The sequence below is a fragment of the Camelus ferus genome, chromosome 8 (assembly GCF_009834535.1).
Source record: "Camelus ferus isolate YT-003-E chromosome 8, BCGSAC_Cfer_1.0, whole genome shotgun sequence".
NCBI lineage: Eukaryota > Metazoa > Chordata > Mammalia > Artiodactyla > Camelidae > Camelus > Camelus ferus.
Window position 1 is genome coordinate 63,763,630 of NC_045703.1, and position 16,178 is coordinate 63,779,807.

General features: G+C 47.0%; 2 protein-coding genes and 1 long non-coding RNA gene across 10 annotated transcripts in view; 2 read left to right on the forward strand and 1 right to left on the reverse strand.

Moving 5' to 3' along the window:
• The window catches only part of TIAM2 (TIAM Rac1 associated GEF 2), a 211,995-nt gene extending 201,835 nt beyond the window's left edge, over positions 1-10,160 (forward strand). For all 7 annotated transcript variants that reach the window (XM_032485226.1, XM_032485232.1, XM_032485225.1 and 4 more), the window contains 8 exons: positions 1,533-1,712; positions 3,517-3,635; positions 4,690-4,798; positions 5,424-5,482; positions 6,189-6,294; positions 7,181-7,268; positions 7,611-7,765; positions 9,031-10,160. In XM_032485226.1, coding sequence (XP_032341117.1) covers positions 1,533-1,712; positions 3,517-3,635; positions 4,690-4,798; positions 5,424-5,482; positions 6,189-6,294; positions 7,181-7,268; positions 7,611-7,765; positions 9,031-9,641 — 1,427 coding nt within the window. In that variant the 3' untranslated portion in view covers positions 9,642-10,160. The remainder of the gene's footprint in view (positions 1-1,532; positions 1,713-3,516; positions 3,636-4,689; positions 4,799-5,423; positions 5,483-6,188; positions 6,295-7,180; positions 7,269-7,610; positions 7,766-9,030) is intronic.
• TFB1M (transcription factor B1, mitochondrial) overlaps positions 10,161-16,178 on the reverse strand; it is a 57,844-nt gene continuing 51,826 nt past the window's right edge. The window contains exons 6-7 of the mRNA XM_006184105.3: positions 13,359-13,486; positions 10,161-10,527 (exon numbers count right to left, since the gene is read on the reverse strand). Of these exons, the coding sequence (XP_006184167.2) occupies positions 10,278-10,527; positions 13,359-13,486 (378 nt within the window). The 3' untranslated portion in view covers positions 10,161-10,277. The remainder of the gene's footprint in view (positions 10,528-13,358; positions 13,487-16,178) is intronic.
• LOC106729527 lies at positions 10,525-15,123 on the forward strand. Of its 2 annotated transcripts, none has more exons than XR_004322078.1 (2): positions 10,525-11,258; positions 14,707-15,123. It is a non-coding gene; the product is annotated as an uncharacterized LOC106729527 (long non-coding RNA). The 2 variants fall into 2 exon arrangements; XR_004322079.1 differs by having other exon boundaries at positions 10,527-11,258; positions 13,223-15,123.

A 16,178-nucleotide genomic window follows, 5' to 3' on the forward strand; every position in this document is an offset into this window, starting at 1 on the left:
CCAGGCTACCTGCACCCTCTCAAGTGTATTTGGAAAGAGGATCAGAACCTACTGAAGCTTGAATTGTGATAACATAAATTTCCAGGATAAAAGTTGCTCTCCCCAGGACTTCAGTGCCTTCTGCGGAGTGAAGGTTGGCCTCGTGTAGTTCACGCCCAGCATGATCTGCCGCCTCTCTGGCAGCCGGGGGATCGGGGCTCTCCCCCATGACAATGGCAAGTGTTTGAGGGGCTTCTGTGTTGGGGCTTTTTCAGTTATGTCAACAAGGTAGCAGCAGCCTAGCTGCGTGCCAAGCCCCTTCTTCTGTCATTAAGTTCTCGTCAGTGGCATCACTGGAAAGAATCCGGAGTTTGCTTCTCCATGTTTCTTTTTCAGACCTGGGGAACAGGTCCTCCGTGCCACTGTGGAGGGCACGGAGAGGTTCATCCAGACACTGATGGTGTGTGGCCAGTCCACCGATGCAGCTCTGCCTTTGGTTTAAACCCAGAATTTCACAGCATCCTGGAACAGGCTCAGGTTGAGAAAATGAAGTCTTGGAGTGCTTCAGGTTAACGAGACCCAGCCCAAATCTGCCTTCTCTGGTTCTTTAAACCAGAAAGAACCAGTTTTCCCCCAGGAACACCTTCTCATGGACAGTACAGTAAATTAACAGCATACCAGTGGTTTGAGCAATTCCTTCTTTGCTGCAAAGATGAAGGATCATCTCACCGTCTGCTTTGTCTGGGGGTCATTCAAAAGAGTACTGCATCTCCTACAAGTTCAAACCCTAAATAAAGGTATGTCTTCATTCAAACTGGCTGAATTCCAACGGCCGGTCAACCAGTGCCAACGGGTGGAATCCAAAGCAACAGCTGGTGTGTCTACTCTCAAAACGAAATGCACCTGGCTTCCCGCATGGACCTTCGTGACACCTGACAGACAGGTGGTTTCCACTGCCCAGAGGGTCTGAGTGTCACCTCTGGTGGAAGGTTGAGGCTGCCTGAGCTGTGGGATGGATGCTGCCATGTTTATCAACTTATTTTAAAGAGAAAAAAAAAGATCTTGCTTTAAATAGGCCTTAAGTGTATCTTAAGTGTATAGAATAAGTGACAATTTGCACTAGGTCAGTGGGAAAAAATACTGGTTTATTTTGCTATATGAATCTTTCGCTGGGGAGGGGTATGGTGTAGGGCTGGATAAAACCGGTTTGTGGCTTTATGAATTAAAGCTCGCTCTTTTGGTGCCTGTATCAGTCTCTCATGGGTGGTCTGCTTGTGAATGTGCCTCTGAAGGCAGACACTCCTGCACTTCGACTCTGGTGTGCAGGTGGTCCTCCTCCCTAGCCTACTAAGCTCCCTTTGCTCATGGGAGTCGTTGCAGAGCGTGGTGCTGAATCCACGCCGACAGCCAGGCGCTTGACCCATGATGCACTTGGGTTTGGCTTGAAGGATGGCGTTGGGAGGACGGTGTGTAACTCCATTACAGCCTAAATGCAGTGGAATTTACTGCATCCTGCCGTGCTCTTCTAAGGGTCTTTTTCCATCTGCTTGCAGCTAAAACTGACAAAGCCTTCAAGGCTTTTCTGGACGCCCGGAATCCCACCAAGCAGCATTCCTCCACGCTGGAGTCCTACCTCATCAAGCCGGTGCAGAGGGTGCTCAAGTACCCGCTGCTGCTCCGGGAGCTCGTGTCCCTGACAGACCACGACAGCGAGGAGCACTACCACCTGACAGGTGCGGGGAAGGGGCTGGGGGGCGGGGCGCCGGCTGCCACCCCGGGGCCCATGAGGTCCCTCCCCCCGCTTAGCGTCACGTCCGGAAACAGTTCTCCATCCTCGGGGTGTGAATCTTCGATATAGTTTTACTAGGCGAAAAGAGCTGTCATGGCCATCCCTTTAGATGGGCAAAATATTTTGGCAAAAATGATCTCACTGGAGGAAAGATTCCATTTTCACTTTTAAAAGAAGGTAATTTAAGCTCAGTGAATTGAAGTAAGTAAATTGAAGTCAATTACTTCAGGTCACGTCACAAACAGTGCTTCCAAAGCCAAAACCCAAGCCGGTTTCCCTGCGACTTTGTGAAGTTTTGTGTTGTTTGCCGCCCAAGTGCTGCTGATCAAGTATGTTGGGTGAAGCTCCACCTTGTGGAGATCTGGGAGCGGAGCCTGACTCCGAAACCAGACTCCCAAAGTTGACGCTGATGTGGCTTCTCTCGTAACCTCAGAAATGACTGGCCTAAGACACACATTTGTCAGATACACAAAGCCCCCGCCCCCTAGTTTGACAGTTAATAGAGTATCCGTTAAAGAGATGCTCTTTGGATTGGAGAGAAATAGTGGTTTGTTCTCCATGTGTCAAAGCCAGAGGTCCAGTTATACCGCATGTAATAAAGCACGTGGAGAGAGAAACAAACGAATTAATAAATATTCGTATTACTGAATAGCAAACACCCAGAGGAGTGTAAAACTAAACTAGCTCCTTTCCTATGACAAGTGTACTTTTGTATTGTAAGTCATAAGGATAATTTTTTTTTGTAGGGAAGTGAAAACCTATAAATAAATGCTACAAATTATGATTAGCATTCAAATACTGTGTGAACAGTTCATTTTGCATTAAGATGATCTTTAAATACAATGGAATATTACTCAGCCATAAAAAAGAATAAAATAATGCCATTTGCAGCAACATGGATGGACCTAGAGATTATCATACTAAGTGAAGTAAGTCAGACAGAAAAGACAGAGATGATCTTTAAAAGGGATCTGTTAAAAAAAAATGCCCTCCGAAAGTCCATCCCGATGGAATTAAAATAGTAAGTCAGAAGAACAAAATTGGAAAAATAGTGAATTTGGAGGTGACTTGAAATTTTGCTTTTTGACTTTGACACAATCATTTTGTCCCTCACATGCCCTATAGAAAGTTATAAATAAACACCATGCACATGTGCAAACAGTTGCTCTGGCAATTGGGCATTTACAGAGGCATTTGTAAGTTCTTGTTAAAAAATTGACATGGATCACTATTTCAGGAGGTGGTCCAGGAGGAGAGGCAAAACTCCAGAGCACATATCCCGTGGCCAGTCAGCCTTGGGTTCGGATTCTGACTCCACTTCTTATGTCTGTCTCTGGAAGTCTGGCAAAAACTTACCCCTCTGCACCTGAGTTTTCTCATCTGTAAAATGGGACCATACAGGTTCTACAGTCATTGAGTTATTGTGGGAATAAATGAGATGTTTCACATAAATCACCTCATAGACGCGCCTAATAGAAAGTGCTCAGTAACTGGGAGCTGTTAGGGTTAGTGAGACTGTTGACTTGTCCTCTGCCTCATCTCAAAGAGCATTTGAGGAAGATCATCCTCCTGTTCCTCACTATAGTAACTAGGTTACCATGGGTGCTTTGAGACATACCTCAGTAGTGGGGCTGTTAGTAAGAAGTGGTCTTGAATTCTGCCCTGAATCTTGAGCTTTTCATCCTGCAGTTGGACAGGATTTCAAACAAATAAAAATGATAAAACAAACGTGATTGCATATTTTGCAGAAGCACTCAAGGCAATGGAAAAAGTAGCAAGCCACATCAATGAGATGCAGAAGATATATGAGGATTACGGGACGGTGTTCGACCAGCTGGTGGCAGAGCAGAGCGGAACAGAGAAGGAGGTCGGTAGGACTTCTGGATTCTGAGAGGCTTTGGGCCTGTGTCCACTTGGTCTGGAGGTGACCTCCACACCCGGCCACCCTGTTAGAGCTTTCCTGTGTGAGAAAATGCCTAAAAAAAAATGTTTTTTCGGTCTTAATGCTTATAATAAGCCACATAATTTAAATATAAATGTAACATAAAATTCATTACATTGGTTTAAAGATGTAGCCTTATGTCCTGTTAACATCGTACAAAAAAAGATAAAATGTCACTGGGCTCATGTTCCTGCCTCTTAATCCTTTCCCCTGGGGCATGAGGTCAAGACAGATCTCAGAGGCTGAACATTTCTGGAGATCCTGGGCCTGGGGGTGGGGTGGGGTGAATGTGAGGTGGTGGGACAGGCAAAGGTGGCTCACGGGGAGCCAGCACGTGGACAGAATTGAGGGTTTTTCCTTTAAATTTTTTTTCTTTTATAACATCAACTATTGGTGGCCACCTCCTTACTTATAAAAGTAGTTTAAGTAGAATTTGACAATGTGTCTCTTTTTCTTTTCTGGCTGGCTTACTAAGTTTAGAATCTTGAGCTTGAAAAAGTCTGCAGATAAGAAGCAATGTAATTTAAGTGGTAAAAGGCAAGAACAAAAAACAGTTGGAGTTTAGGTTTTTTATGACGGTCAGCTTTGATGTTGGCACTTCTCCTTATTTGCAGGCCAGGTGCGGTTTAAGGATTAGAGGAGGTGAATGTCCTGGATCCTGGCGGGAGGGTGAACAAAGGCACTTGAGATGCGCCTTGACACTGGGGTGGATTTACTGCTGTGCGGCGGGTCACCCGCATGCAATGTGTGCCCTGGAGCAAAACGCCTTCACATTTATGCTGTTTTCAAACACTCTGATGTTGAGCGCATATTTTCAAAACTGCCACTATTTATGGCCCCGTGTTTACAAGGACCATAAAAATCAAACTGAATATACCTGCATTTTAGCAATGACCTTATACGTGTGATTCACTCTTTCACATGACACAGCGCCTCCTGGGTTTCCATATCTTCTTGATCTCCTGTTTTTGCCATTTAGGTAACAGAACTTTCAATGGGGGAACTTCTGATGCACTCTACAGTTTCCTGGTTGAATCCGTTTCTGTCTCTAGGAAAAGCCAGAAAGGACCTGGAACTCACAGTATTTGGTTAGTAGTCCATTCAAAAGAATGTAAACTTAAATAAGAGGCTGGCAAGAAAGAACCACCTGCTGAACCCACTGGCCGAGCTAACTCCTGATTTCCAGAAGGACTTGGAGTCATTGCTGTAAGGACTCTGAACACGGCCAGCCTCCAACTCTCTCGAGCTCTGTCCCCGCACGCTCATTATCGCCCCCCTTCTGCTGCTTGGCTCAGTGTTCTCGCCAAGCATCGCAGGAACCCATCTCCCGAGGCTCTTTTGAAACCTGCTATCTCAATAGTTTGCTGCACTTCAAAATGTCCCAATTCTCACCAGGAGCCGGGAGAGTGACTCTAGACTGTGTATTCTCACTGAGATGAACACCATGTCCTCAGCTTCCAATAAAACAAGGATTTAAAAACTCAAATGCCAGGATCTCCTTCAGATAATAGCTTATCCATAAGCAGACTCGTGCATAATTCAAATGCAGACGGAGGAAGTACCATTTATTCACTCGTGTTAGTTAGCGTCATGGGATCTTGGAGCGTCATGCTTGAAGAGCTGAGTTCTATTAAAACATTCAGCTATAGTTCAGCCTTGGGAGAGTTTGTATAAAATAATGAAAGACTTTTCTTTCTCTTTTCCTTCCTTTAGTTTTTAAGAGAGCTGTCATATTGGTTTATAAAGAAAACTGCAAACTGAAAAAGAAATTGGTAAGACAAGAATTAGTTTCAATTACAGCTACCTTTTCATGACTGTATCTTCCTGTGGTTGAACTGAGAAGCCTGCTGAGCACAAGGCTTCCCTGACTGACACTACTTATTCCTGGGGTCACTAACCAGATCAGATACTTAAGGTATTTCTTACTCTCCCCACCAAAGATGCCTGTTTTAAAAGAAGGGGTAGACAAACACCCATGCTGGGCCTACAGAGAAAACCACTTTTCTTTCCCTAAAAATGGCCCAGTTTTGCTCCACACATATCAGAGTCTGTGTGACTTTGGTTTCCTTTTAGAGGAAATGTGAAGTCATGGAAGGCTTGCTTGTCATTCTTGCTTAAAAATCTAGAATTAAAAAAAATTTTTTTGGGGGGTGGAATAATGAGGTTTATTTATTTTTAATGTAGGTACTGGGGATTGAACCCAGGATCTCATGCATGCTAAGCACACACTCTACCATTGAGCTATACTGCACCTCCAAATCTAGAACTTTCTACCCTCCAAACCACAACTCTGCTCTATCCCCAGCCAGTCCGAGAGCTGGGAGCACTCCTGACCCGATCCCCTCCTGCACTCTGAGCCGCACACAGCTGCAGGAGCCCCGCCCCAGGGATCGCGCTCAGCCCCACGTGTCTCCCCTTCCCCTGCCCCCGGGGAGCAAGTTGCTCTAACGCTGTTCTTGGTGGGCTTTCCTATCACAGCCCTCGAATTCCCGGCCTGCACACAGCTCTGCTGACCTGGACCCGTTTAAATTTCGCTGGTTGATCCCCATATCCGCACTTCAAGTCAGACTGGGGAATACAGCAGGTAACTGTTGCGTGTCATACAGATGCCAGGGAAAAAAAACATTTTAAGGGACTTTTTTAAACTGTGGAATGAAAGAGTAGGGAAGAACCTGGGGGTAATTTTTGGTATTTTATAGGCAAGGAAAATGAGGGCAAGGGAGATGGTTATGACGTTTCTTTACAGATTTTTGAGAAGATAAATGCCAGTGGACAGCTTTTCTTTGCCAAATCCTGCTCTACACTGTTTTTTTATTTTCACTATCAACAGTTTGCAACTTTTTCTTTCTAAAACCCTAGATACCCTAAAATCTGTTAAAGAAACAAAGGTCCACAAATTTAGTAAATTTTTGCAAATTTTGCTACCAGAAAATTCCTTGAGGTTAAGAGAAAAAGCCTCCCACCCTGGAAAATGTTGGGAGATCCTTCTAGAATCACCATGTTCTGGTGTCCGTGGCGACGGGAAGGAGCAGGCTGAGGCACGCAGGGCGTTCGGGTCCCTGGTCAGTTTTTGTCAGAAGTGCGTATGTTTCCTGGACCGTGACCAAATTTCGGGCTGGCCTTTTACCTAGAGCGCCTGAGCACATCCTGCTGTTCCTTCCAAGGAATGGGGCTGGAAAGTGAGACCCATTTACCCTCTTTTCCAGAGAGATGGAATCCGGGGGCAGAGAGGGAGTGCTAGGATGGATGGAAACTTCAGGAAGTGTACAGTGTAACTGAGAAGCAGTTAACTTTCTGTCAGTGTGTGTGGAAGCCCTAAGGAGGATGAGTTACAGAAGAAAATGATGAGCCAGGAGTGGGAGCATTTGACTTTTTAAGAAGTTACTAAATCCTGAGCGTTAAGACTTCACACGTGTTCCTCACCACAGCATCCGTGGCGGAGTTGCAGCCCCTTGTCTCTTTCCACACAGGGACAGAAAGTAATTCCTTGTGGGAGCTGATCCACACGAGGTCAGAAGTAGAAGGACGGCCAGAAACCAGCTTTCAGCTCTGCTGCAGGTATCACTGCCTCCCCAGAATTAAGGCCAATGGGAGTGAGACAGGATTATGTTCTTTTAAAAGTGGGTTTTAGTGCCCTCCTGAGTCGATGACATCCCCAAACCGGCAAGTGTAGTAGGACACACTGACTAAACATATACCCAAATCTCAGTGCTCAGAGGAAGGTCAGGAACTGTCAGTTCCCACCCCTTTTGTAAGTGAGGCGACCAAGCCCACCGAGGCTGCGTGGCTTGCTGTCAGTCTGTGCTGACAGCGGTCACAGGCCACCGGAGGACCAGGGGACGTGGAAGGGAGGCAGGACGAGACTGTGGGCACCACCAATGTTCTCTCTCTCCCCACCAGTGACAACGAAAGCAAAACCAACATCGTCAAGGTGATTCGATCTATTCTGAGGGAGAACTTCAGGCGTCACATCAAGTGTGAATTCCCTCTGGAAAAAACATGCAAGGATCGCCTGGTACCCCTGAAGAACCGCGTTCCTGTCTCGGCCAAACTAGGTGAGTGCTCCGCTGGCCCTGGGTTTATTCAGGAAAGCGTTGTGAGCGTCTCTGTGCCCGTCATCACCCCGTAAATCATCGGGGAGGCTTTGTAAGCCCTAAGCCAGGCACTCAGTACACAGGGTGGGGGGTGTGTGTGGCGATTTTATTTCCTTTTAAGAAACCTAGCCATGCCTCTCACTGCCTGCCCTCCTTTTATGAACTATGACCATCCCGCAGCTTCCGCACCCCGCACTGGCTGACAGTCTACACTCATCGCTCATACTCTCCCTCCCGCTGAGATGTACCGGAGTCGAGGGCCCTGCTCTGCTCACTGCAGTGTTCCCACTGCTCAGAACAGTGCAAGGCCTCTAGAAAGCCAATACCTAATGAATTAAGATCAAGAAACTTAATATACTCATTCTTAGTAAGTCCACAGGCAAACATTCCAAATCACGCTGTTCTTAACCTTTTTGCCTGTTTCTGAAATTTCAGCTTAAGTTTTTAGAGCCTTCTTTCTATGTTAACTATTTTGTTAATATCTTCGATCTTGTTTTTAGTCTTACAAAATGTATTTCTTCTTTTTTGGTCACAGTTTGACCTCTTCAAACTTTCTGTATATTTTCTATTTTTTCTCCATTGGCAAAACAAACTAGAGCCGGCAAAAATGCGCTGTTGTCTGCAGACACCACAGCCGAGGACCCCTGTTTCCCTCTGACTCAAGAGAAGGGAATTAAACACACACACACACACACACACACACACGATTCAGTATTTGTATTAAATCTGTGGAAGCTGGCTAGAAATTCCAGCACACAGTTCTCATGAGAGAGAGCATTTTTCTACTTTAACTGAGCAGCATGGGCATAAACGGGTGAGAAGGTGAGCACAGAAATTTAGTGTAATCTTACTTGTCAAACTACAGTCCTTTAGTGAAATAAGGGAACCTAGATTTGTTAGCAACTAACTTTTAAATTTATCCATCAGCAAAACAAGAATCCTAGCCCTTAAGATAATTCAGAGCTTACTGTTCTAGCTAAATAATTGAGCTCTGGTCATTGGTCATCTACAGATGCCAAATTCCGCAACTTAAGATTTCAAATAAATATAAGTAAAAAAATGTCCATATCTGCAGTACATGCATATCGGCCCGAGTCCCGGTGGCTGGGTAACTGAAGTGAGATGAGAAAAGGGAACGTGCGGTGTGGAACCGGTAACCCCCGACGCAGACCACACCCTGGCGTCGGTTCCCCTGTCGTGAGGGAGACCTGCTCCTCTCATTGCAGCCTCGTCCCGGTCCTTAAGGGGCCTCAAGAACTCCTCCAGCAGCGAGTGGCCGGGCGAGCCGGGCAGGGGCAGCTCGCTGGACTCGGACGAGGGCAGCCTGAGCAGCAGCACCCCGAGCAGCGGCTGCCCGGCGGCGGGGAGCCAGCCGGAGCCCGGGAAAGGCCCGCAGGCCAGCCTGGCCGCCTTCCCGGACGGGCTCATCAAGGAGAGCGACATTCTGAGCGACGACGACGAGGACCATCACCAGCCCCGCGGGCGCGGCAGCCCGACCAAAGACATCGAGATTCAGTTCCAGAGACTGAGGATCTCCGAGGACCCCGATGCCCCTCTGGCTGACGGGCCACCCAGCAGGGACGGCCAGCCCGGGGGCCCGCAGTCCAAGCTGGTCCGGGGGCACTTCTGCGCCATCAAACGGAAAGCCAACAGCACCAAGAGGGACAGGGGGACACTGCTGAAGGCGCAGACCCGGCACCAGTCCCTGGACAGTCGGTCTGAAAACGCCAACCTTGATCTCAATGCTGTTCTCGAGCGAGAGTTCAGTGTCCAGAGTTTAACATCGGTTGTCAACGAGGAGTGTTTTTATGAGACAGAAAGCCATGGAAAGTCTTAGTACAGTTTCAACCCAGATGTGGGCTAAATTGCTGGTTTCACTTTTAAACTAGTGGTAAAATGGAAATTGCAGAAAAACTAGTCATTATTGGGTTTTATGCAGTATACATTTTCCCACAAATACTTGTAAAGAGTTAAGTTATTTTAATTTATTGTGGATCAGAAAACTAGATTAAACTGGTCAGAATTTGTAAATTAGTTTATATCCCTTTTGAGCAGGTATCAAAATGACTTAGACTCCTTAAAATAAAACCGCTTTCTAATTAATTTAATTTATGTGGAAAAAGGTGGGGAAGGTGTGATTATTAGCTTTTAAAAGGTCATTTTTTCCCCCCGATCCTCTGGGCATTTTCTTTGAGCTGTTGGGTTTGCTTTATTTAAAGCATATTTAAATTATTCTAATGTGGGTTTGGGGTACAAATGCAGATACTTCATTTTTGTAAGGTTGTAATAGACGCTGTTTATACGAAAACATGTCATATCTATGCAGTATATATATTAAAAGGAAGCTTGTACTGTATCTTATTTGATGATGTTTATTCTCTTACCAAGCTGTGCCATAAGAGGGAAGCCAGTCACCTCCGGTGAGCGTGCACACGAGCAGTTCGGCTTGTGAAAATCAGCACTCAGCCGGCTGCTAGCCCTTGCAGCAGCAGCCGGGGTCTGCACCTCTCCTTGTCACCTGATTTTCTGATTTTTGCTTGAGTTCTTCTCTGAAATTGTAAGCAAAGAGGTGTGGGTCGTCGTCACACATTTTCCGGTACACGTCACAGAGGCTCTTAAAGTGGGAGACAGAGAGCTGGATGGGTCGAAGAGTGGGGTCCACGTCTGCCAACTGTAGCAGTTTTCCAGTGCTTTCTAAGCGCTGAGCTTCAGGGAACAACATTCTGAAAGGAAGAGGGAAAGAAATCAGAACTTAAATCTTACAAGTCATGATGCTTCCTTTTCCCCTCATTTGAAAATGACGTGGTTCTGACGACTGGCACCTTCTTTGGGGAGAGGAAGTGCGGCCTCGGCGGCGTCCCGGGGACGCAAGTCGGCACGAAGGCCTCCGGTCACACAGCCGGGCGACGGGTACGACCAACCACTGACAGCAGAGCTAATCTGACCTGCAAGGTGTGGCCACACACGAGATGTTTTCTAAAGCTAAATCGGTACATGTATCTTTAAGGTAAATTTAACAAACTCAGTTTGACGTGCCTCATGTTTTATTATAAAAGTTGCACATTATTCCTGGTGTGACTTACCCGTTTTGATTTTCTATAATTTGAACTTACCAGCCTTGGAACGCTTCACTCCAAAAGAATGACCTTTGCAAAGTTAGAAAAACAGTTTACGTGAAAACAGAAATAGTTATTTTTGCCTCTAAGACAAATTGATTCAAAGTGTAAATCTTAAGTTTCATCTGAATCAGATCATTGTTTTAAAATGAGTAGTGCAAGTGACTAATTGAAATATTGCAAAGCTACATCTGGATTTTATTTTCTTCTCTCAAGTCTCAGAGGCTCCACAGAGCTCGTCCCAAAGGGCTTAGAAGACGTCATGGCAAGTGGAGGCCGAGTTTCTCTTACAGGCCGATGGGCCTCTCAACCAAGAACTGCACGCCCACCTTTCCAGGGTGAGTTGACGGAGGTCTCGGAGTTCAGTTTCATGGCAAGCAGGGGTCTGATCGTAGTTTCCGTGATCCGGGACTGACTGGTGGTTGGTGTGACTGAAGGACCCCAACAGGCCAAAGTGGGTCACAGTATCTGGCCCACGTCTGCACAGGGACTGTGTATGTGAGATGAATGGGGGCTGCCACTCAGCCGGGGGGGGGGGGGTTTGTCTTGGAAACACTAGGGCCAACTCTGGGTCCAGGCCAATTCCAGGATTTCCACCAGGAGGGTGTGCTTTCTGTGAGCTCCCCTGCCATGAATCAGGGCTACCAGGTCCAGCTGTACAGGCCACACCCTCTGTGAAATCCAGCTTGTGTTCTGCTCAGTAAGTGGTGCATCCTGGCAGGTGGGGGGGAGGGTGAGGGAGGCATCCATTCTAATCAGCACCAAGACAGCCAGTGGTATCCCTGTCACTGACTGGAGCAGCAGTAACTCTCTGGCGGAGTGTGAACACTGGCCTGACCAGAGCCAACACCCGGCAGGTCGAGGTTTCCATCACTCATCTCAGGTCCTCGAGGATGAGTCTGTGGATCCCGGTGGTTTTAGGTGCAGCCGTCTGAGTGATTTCACTTGCTAAGGAGGCCCTTCACAAACCAGCATGAACTCAAGTGGAGCTAGTTTTAGAAAATGAGAATGAGTGTCTCTGCAGCTGAACCCATTTAAACGGCTACATCGGACTATATTCGACAGAAATCTTTTAAAAATACACACACTTTCCTGCCTTCCTAAATAGACTAGCGTTAGGCCTAATTACACATTCTTGGCTGTTGCTGTGGGGACTTCAGGGCGTATCAGGCACGCAGACTTTAAGCCGCCGGATGTGCCACGTGTGTGTGCAGAGCAGCAAGTGTGGCGGAACGAAGGAGCCCCAGATAAAAATGTGCTCACAGGGACACCTCGCACCATCATTTTCGCTCCTCGGAAGTTACATTTGCTTCTTAGTTCTAAGTATGTCCTTCAAGTTTCAAGAGATAAACAGCAACTTGGTGGAAAGAAAGCATTTAAAAACCCCACTTACATAGTGTGATGACGATAGGAAATACACATTTGGTCTCTGTCCCACGTTCCTGACGCAGAGCTACGAAAGTCGGTAAGTGATGGGGTGACAGGAGCATCTTGTTATTCATAACAGGCCCCCTCACCCACACCCGAGTCTGTGCTAACGAGGTGACTCTTGGTGGGCCCCTCCAGTGCTTCAAGATGGGGACAGCTGCAGGAGGAACAGCCCTGTGACTGAAGACTGGCACTTTCAGCTCTACCCTGGAGGGGAGGAGGGCTGCCAGTCGAGCTCAGTCACCAACGGCCAGTGGTTTAATCAACCACACTGCCTTAGGTGGTGGGACTTCCATAAACCCCCAATAATGGGGTTCGGAGGGCATGGAAACTCTGTGCACCCCCGTCCCCCACACATCTCTTTCATTTGGTTGTTCCTGAGTTATAGCCTTTAAAATAAATTGATACAAGAAAGTAAAGTGTTGAGTTCTGTGAGCCATTCTAGCAAATTCTTGAACCTGAAGATGGACAGATCATGGAAATGGCCAATTTATAGCCAGACAGTTTATAGTCAGAAGGACAAAATGACAACCTAGGATTTGCGACTGGTACCCAAGTGGGGGCAGTCCTGTGGCTGCGGGAACCCCAGGTCGTTAGCACCAGACTTGAGTTGAACTGTAGGACACTGGGTGGTGTCTGGAGAATTGGAGAATGTGCTGGTGTTGGAGAAAACAAACACCACACATTTAGCGTCTGAAGTGCCAAGAGTGAAACAGTTCTGATGGTCTGAGTCCTGACTGAGAAGTCATGACCTCCCCCGTCCAGGGTCATTATCAACTGTGTGATGTCTGTGTTAGTTTGTACTTATGAGCAAACTAAACAAAGCCTGGAAGTAGCATCTGAGGTTAAATCAAGGTTTTGCTTTTTTCCTCAGTGGCAGTCCAGGTTTGTCTGTCCCAGGATCTGAACTACGAGTAACACTTGTAAGATAGCTTGAAGAATCATAAAAACAAAGCTCTTACTCTCTGAAGGTGACTGAGGACCTTACAAAGCATGCAAAGCGTCCTTACCTGAGCCCTCGATGGCAGTATTTCCTTCGGAACTGAAAAACGTTCTGAACGACTTTCTCCACCAGCTTGAACGGCTGCTCTATCCTGGGCCGAGTCAGGGGGGTGAAGTGCACCAGCCCCACGTCCACCTTCATGGTCAGAAGACACACATCATTTTATTGCCTCACATGACGTATTACAACCACATCTTCGGAAAGCAGGAGGACGGGTCCTCGAGAGCACGGTTTTCACACACGAGCCTTTACGTGGAACTTCAGTTCCACCTTCTCTAGGCCTGCAGGACGCTCCCCCGGGACCTGAGCTGACTCAGAACCGCAGTGGGTCGCACCTGTGCCACGACGACATCCGCCAGACCCGTGCTTGATGAGCGTGGCACTGGAGAGCGCGGTTTTAAAACGGCCTCTTAGGATCAAGCCACATCATCAGTAAGGTCCGCAGGCAGACAACAGACAGCATTAGAATATTTTATTTAGCTTCTGAGTAAGTGAAAAATAAGCTGCAGCAGTTCTGACGGCGAGGCTAGACTTCCAGAGGGAGACAAGGCAGAGGGGCCCCAAGGGACCACTTAGTGCCAGACTCCCCAGGAAGGGAATCAGTTAGGAGACAGACACTGACCAGTGAGCTGGACTGAATCCACGACTGTCGTCTGCACAGCTACATAGCTTTCTGGTAGCAACTTTAAATGCCCCAAGAGGCACAGGCAGGATCCAAAGAGAATGGAAACCACCAAAAATATTACTATTGTGAGGGTTAAACTACTACCAGCGGTTGAGATTCTTTTATCAGAAAATAAAAAATTCTCAGGCATATCTGATTAAGGGATTTATACCCTGCCTTATTCTAAAGATGGACTCACGGTAATTCAGAAGGATACGTTCAAAATAACAGAGAAACACTGAAAGACTAAGGGAGAAATGGGGTCAAAGCAGTTATCACACACACACACGAATGCTGGGCAGAGACTGTGGTCTAGGAATGGGATGTCTATTCGCTATTTTCACTTCAGTCCCTAAAGGATTATTGTAAACTTGCCACTTGGACGTTTGCATATGATGCTAGCCCCGGACTGTCTCCGGAATCCCAGGTGTGCCCACTAATGTGCCCGTCTTCCATAAACTCCTCTTAAAATCCACATTGAAAACACTCTGCAGCCTCAGGAGGTGCAGCAGCTGAAGCTGGGCTGTACCTGGGCTTTCCAAAAGCTGTTCCGTATTTTAAAATTCCATAGGGGGTCACCACGTTGCCTTGAGAGGACTTGCTTCTAAAGATCCCTGTGGCTACAAAACTCCTTAAAACTGGCCTGTAATGTATGAGGATGGGGAAGTTTTTGTTTTGTTTTTGTTTCTAGGTTGGAGGAAAAATATGTGCATATAACATGAGACTGTGCGGACAAGAAAGAGACAAAGACCAAAGACGTGCCCCACATCAGGCACCCGGGAGGGGCCTCTCCTGCGGGGTCTGAGCCGCCAGGCTGCACCCCCCTCCCCCAGGGTTTCAGATGAGCCACAGCTGCACCCACTGGATGTCACTAGAAGACGAAGACCTGGTGCCGGGGCGGAATGGCTGGCGGAGGCTACGAGTGTTCTAAGCAGCAGAGTGAAAACTGCCAGTGGAGAGGCCTTTCGACCTGAAAATGCTCCCCCGAATGTGCAACAGCCTTCAGACCATTCTAGTGAGGACTATACGCCTTTGCTGGAATAGCTGTTATTCCACTGTGGAGAGTGACCATCTCAACGTTCTTATTAAATTTTTATAGTTTTTCAAATTATGTTCAATGTGTTTCTCCACGTTTATTAACAAGTCCATCCTGTAGGAAACTAAGTACTTTGGTTAAAAGGCCAGGTCTGTCTTTAGACCTTCACAGAAACACCATGGCACAGGGTCCAGGGGTCCCGACGAGGTCTGTGGTCAATACAGAGAAGAGTCATTGAAGAGCACAAGGGACAGGGGAGGTGACTCGGGGATGGAGTGGACAGGGGGACCACTGTCGGGGGAAGAAAGACGGCTTCACCTGACAGCATTTCTGGGGAAGGAAAAAGAAGGGAAGAGAGACGTGGGTGGGGAAGAGGGAAGCCGCCCAAGATACACGATAATGACTTTAAACGTCAAGGACTCCTGCTCACGAACTCCGGTGTCTCTCCCCTCCTTTCCTTCTGCTGATCTGAGACAGAAGTGAACCCAACTGTCCAGGAAGGTTCTCGACCATTGTCTAGACTTCGCCGCACCCCTTCCCACCCTCATGGACATTCCTGTCCTGACCTCTCCTTCTGCCAGCTCTCTCTGACTCCACTGTCAACCTTTCAATCCAATCCTTCCAGATTAGGGTCAGTTCTGACAGGCCTCTTCCACAGTCAGCAGTCTGCCAGTCTCCTGAGAAAATAATCTTTTAGCGAATTATGAGATAAAATTAAACCTTACGCAATCCGAAACCCAAGAAACATTTCTGAAACTCTAATGCTAAAATACCATTAAAACTAAAGGCACAAAAACAGGGATAGATGCATTCTCCTTCCAGCACAGAAGCTGCCGCTTCCAGATTCCTTGGATTTAAAAATCTGGCCTCATTTTTATTTGCCTGATCTTACTCCTTTGAGATAGAGTTGGGGTTTGCAAACACAGGAAATGTCTAGCGTTTGCTTTATTTCAAGTTTTAAAACCCCGTGTGAATACATGTGAACTGCAGCAGCAGACTTCTAGAGTCTGAGTATCATTCTGATACCCAGTTAGGTTGGCTAACAGTGTATTTCTGCTAGAAGAAAATTTCCTCTCATGACCAAATACAATTACTGTTTAGTGGAGGACCCCATGAAACTCAGTGTC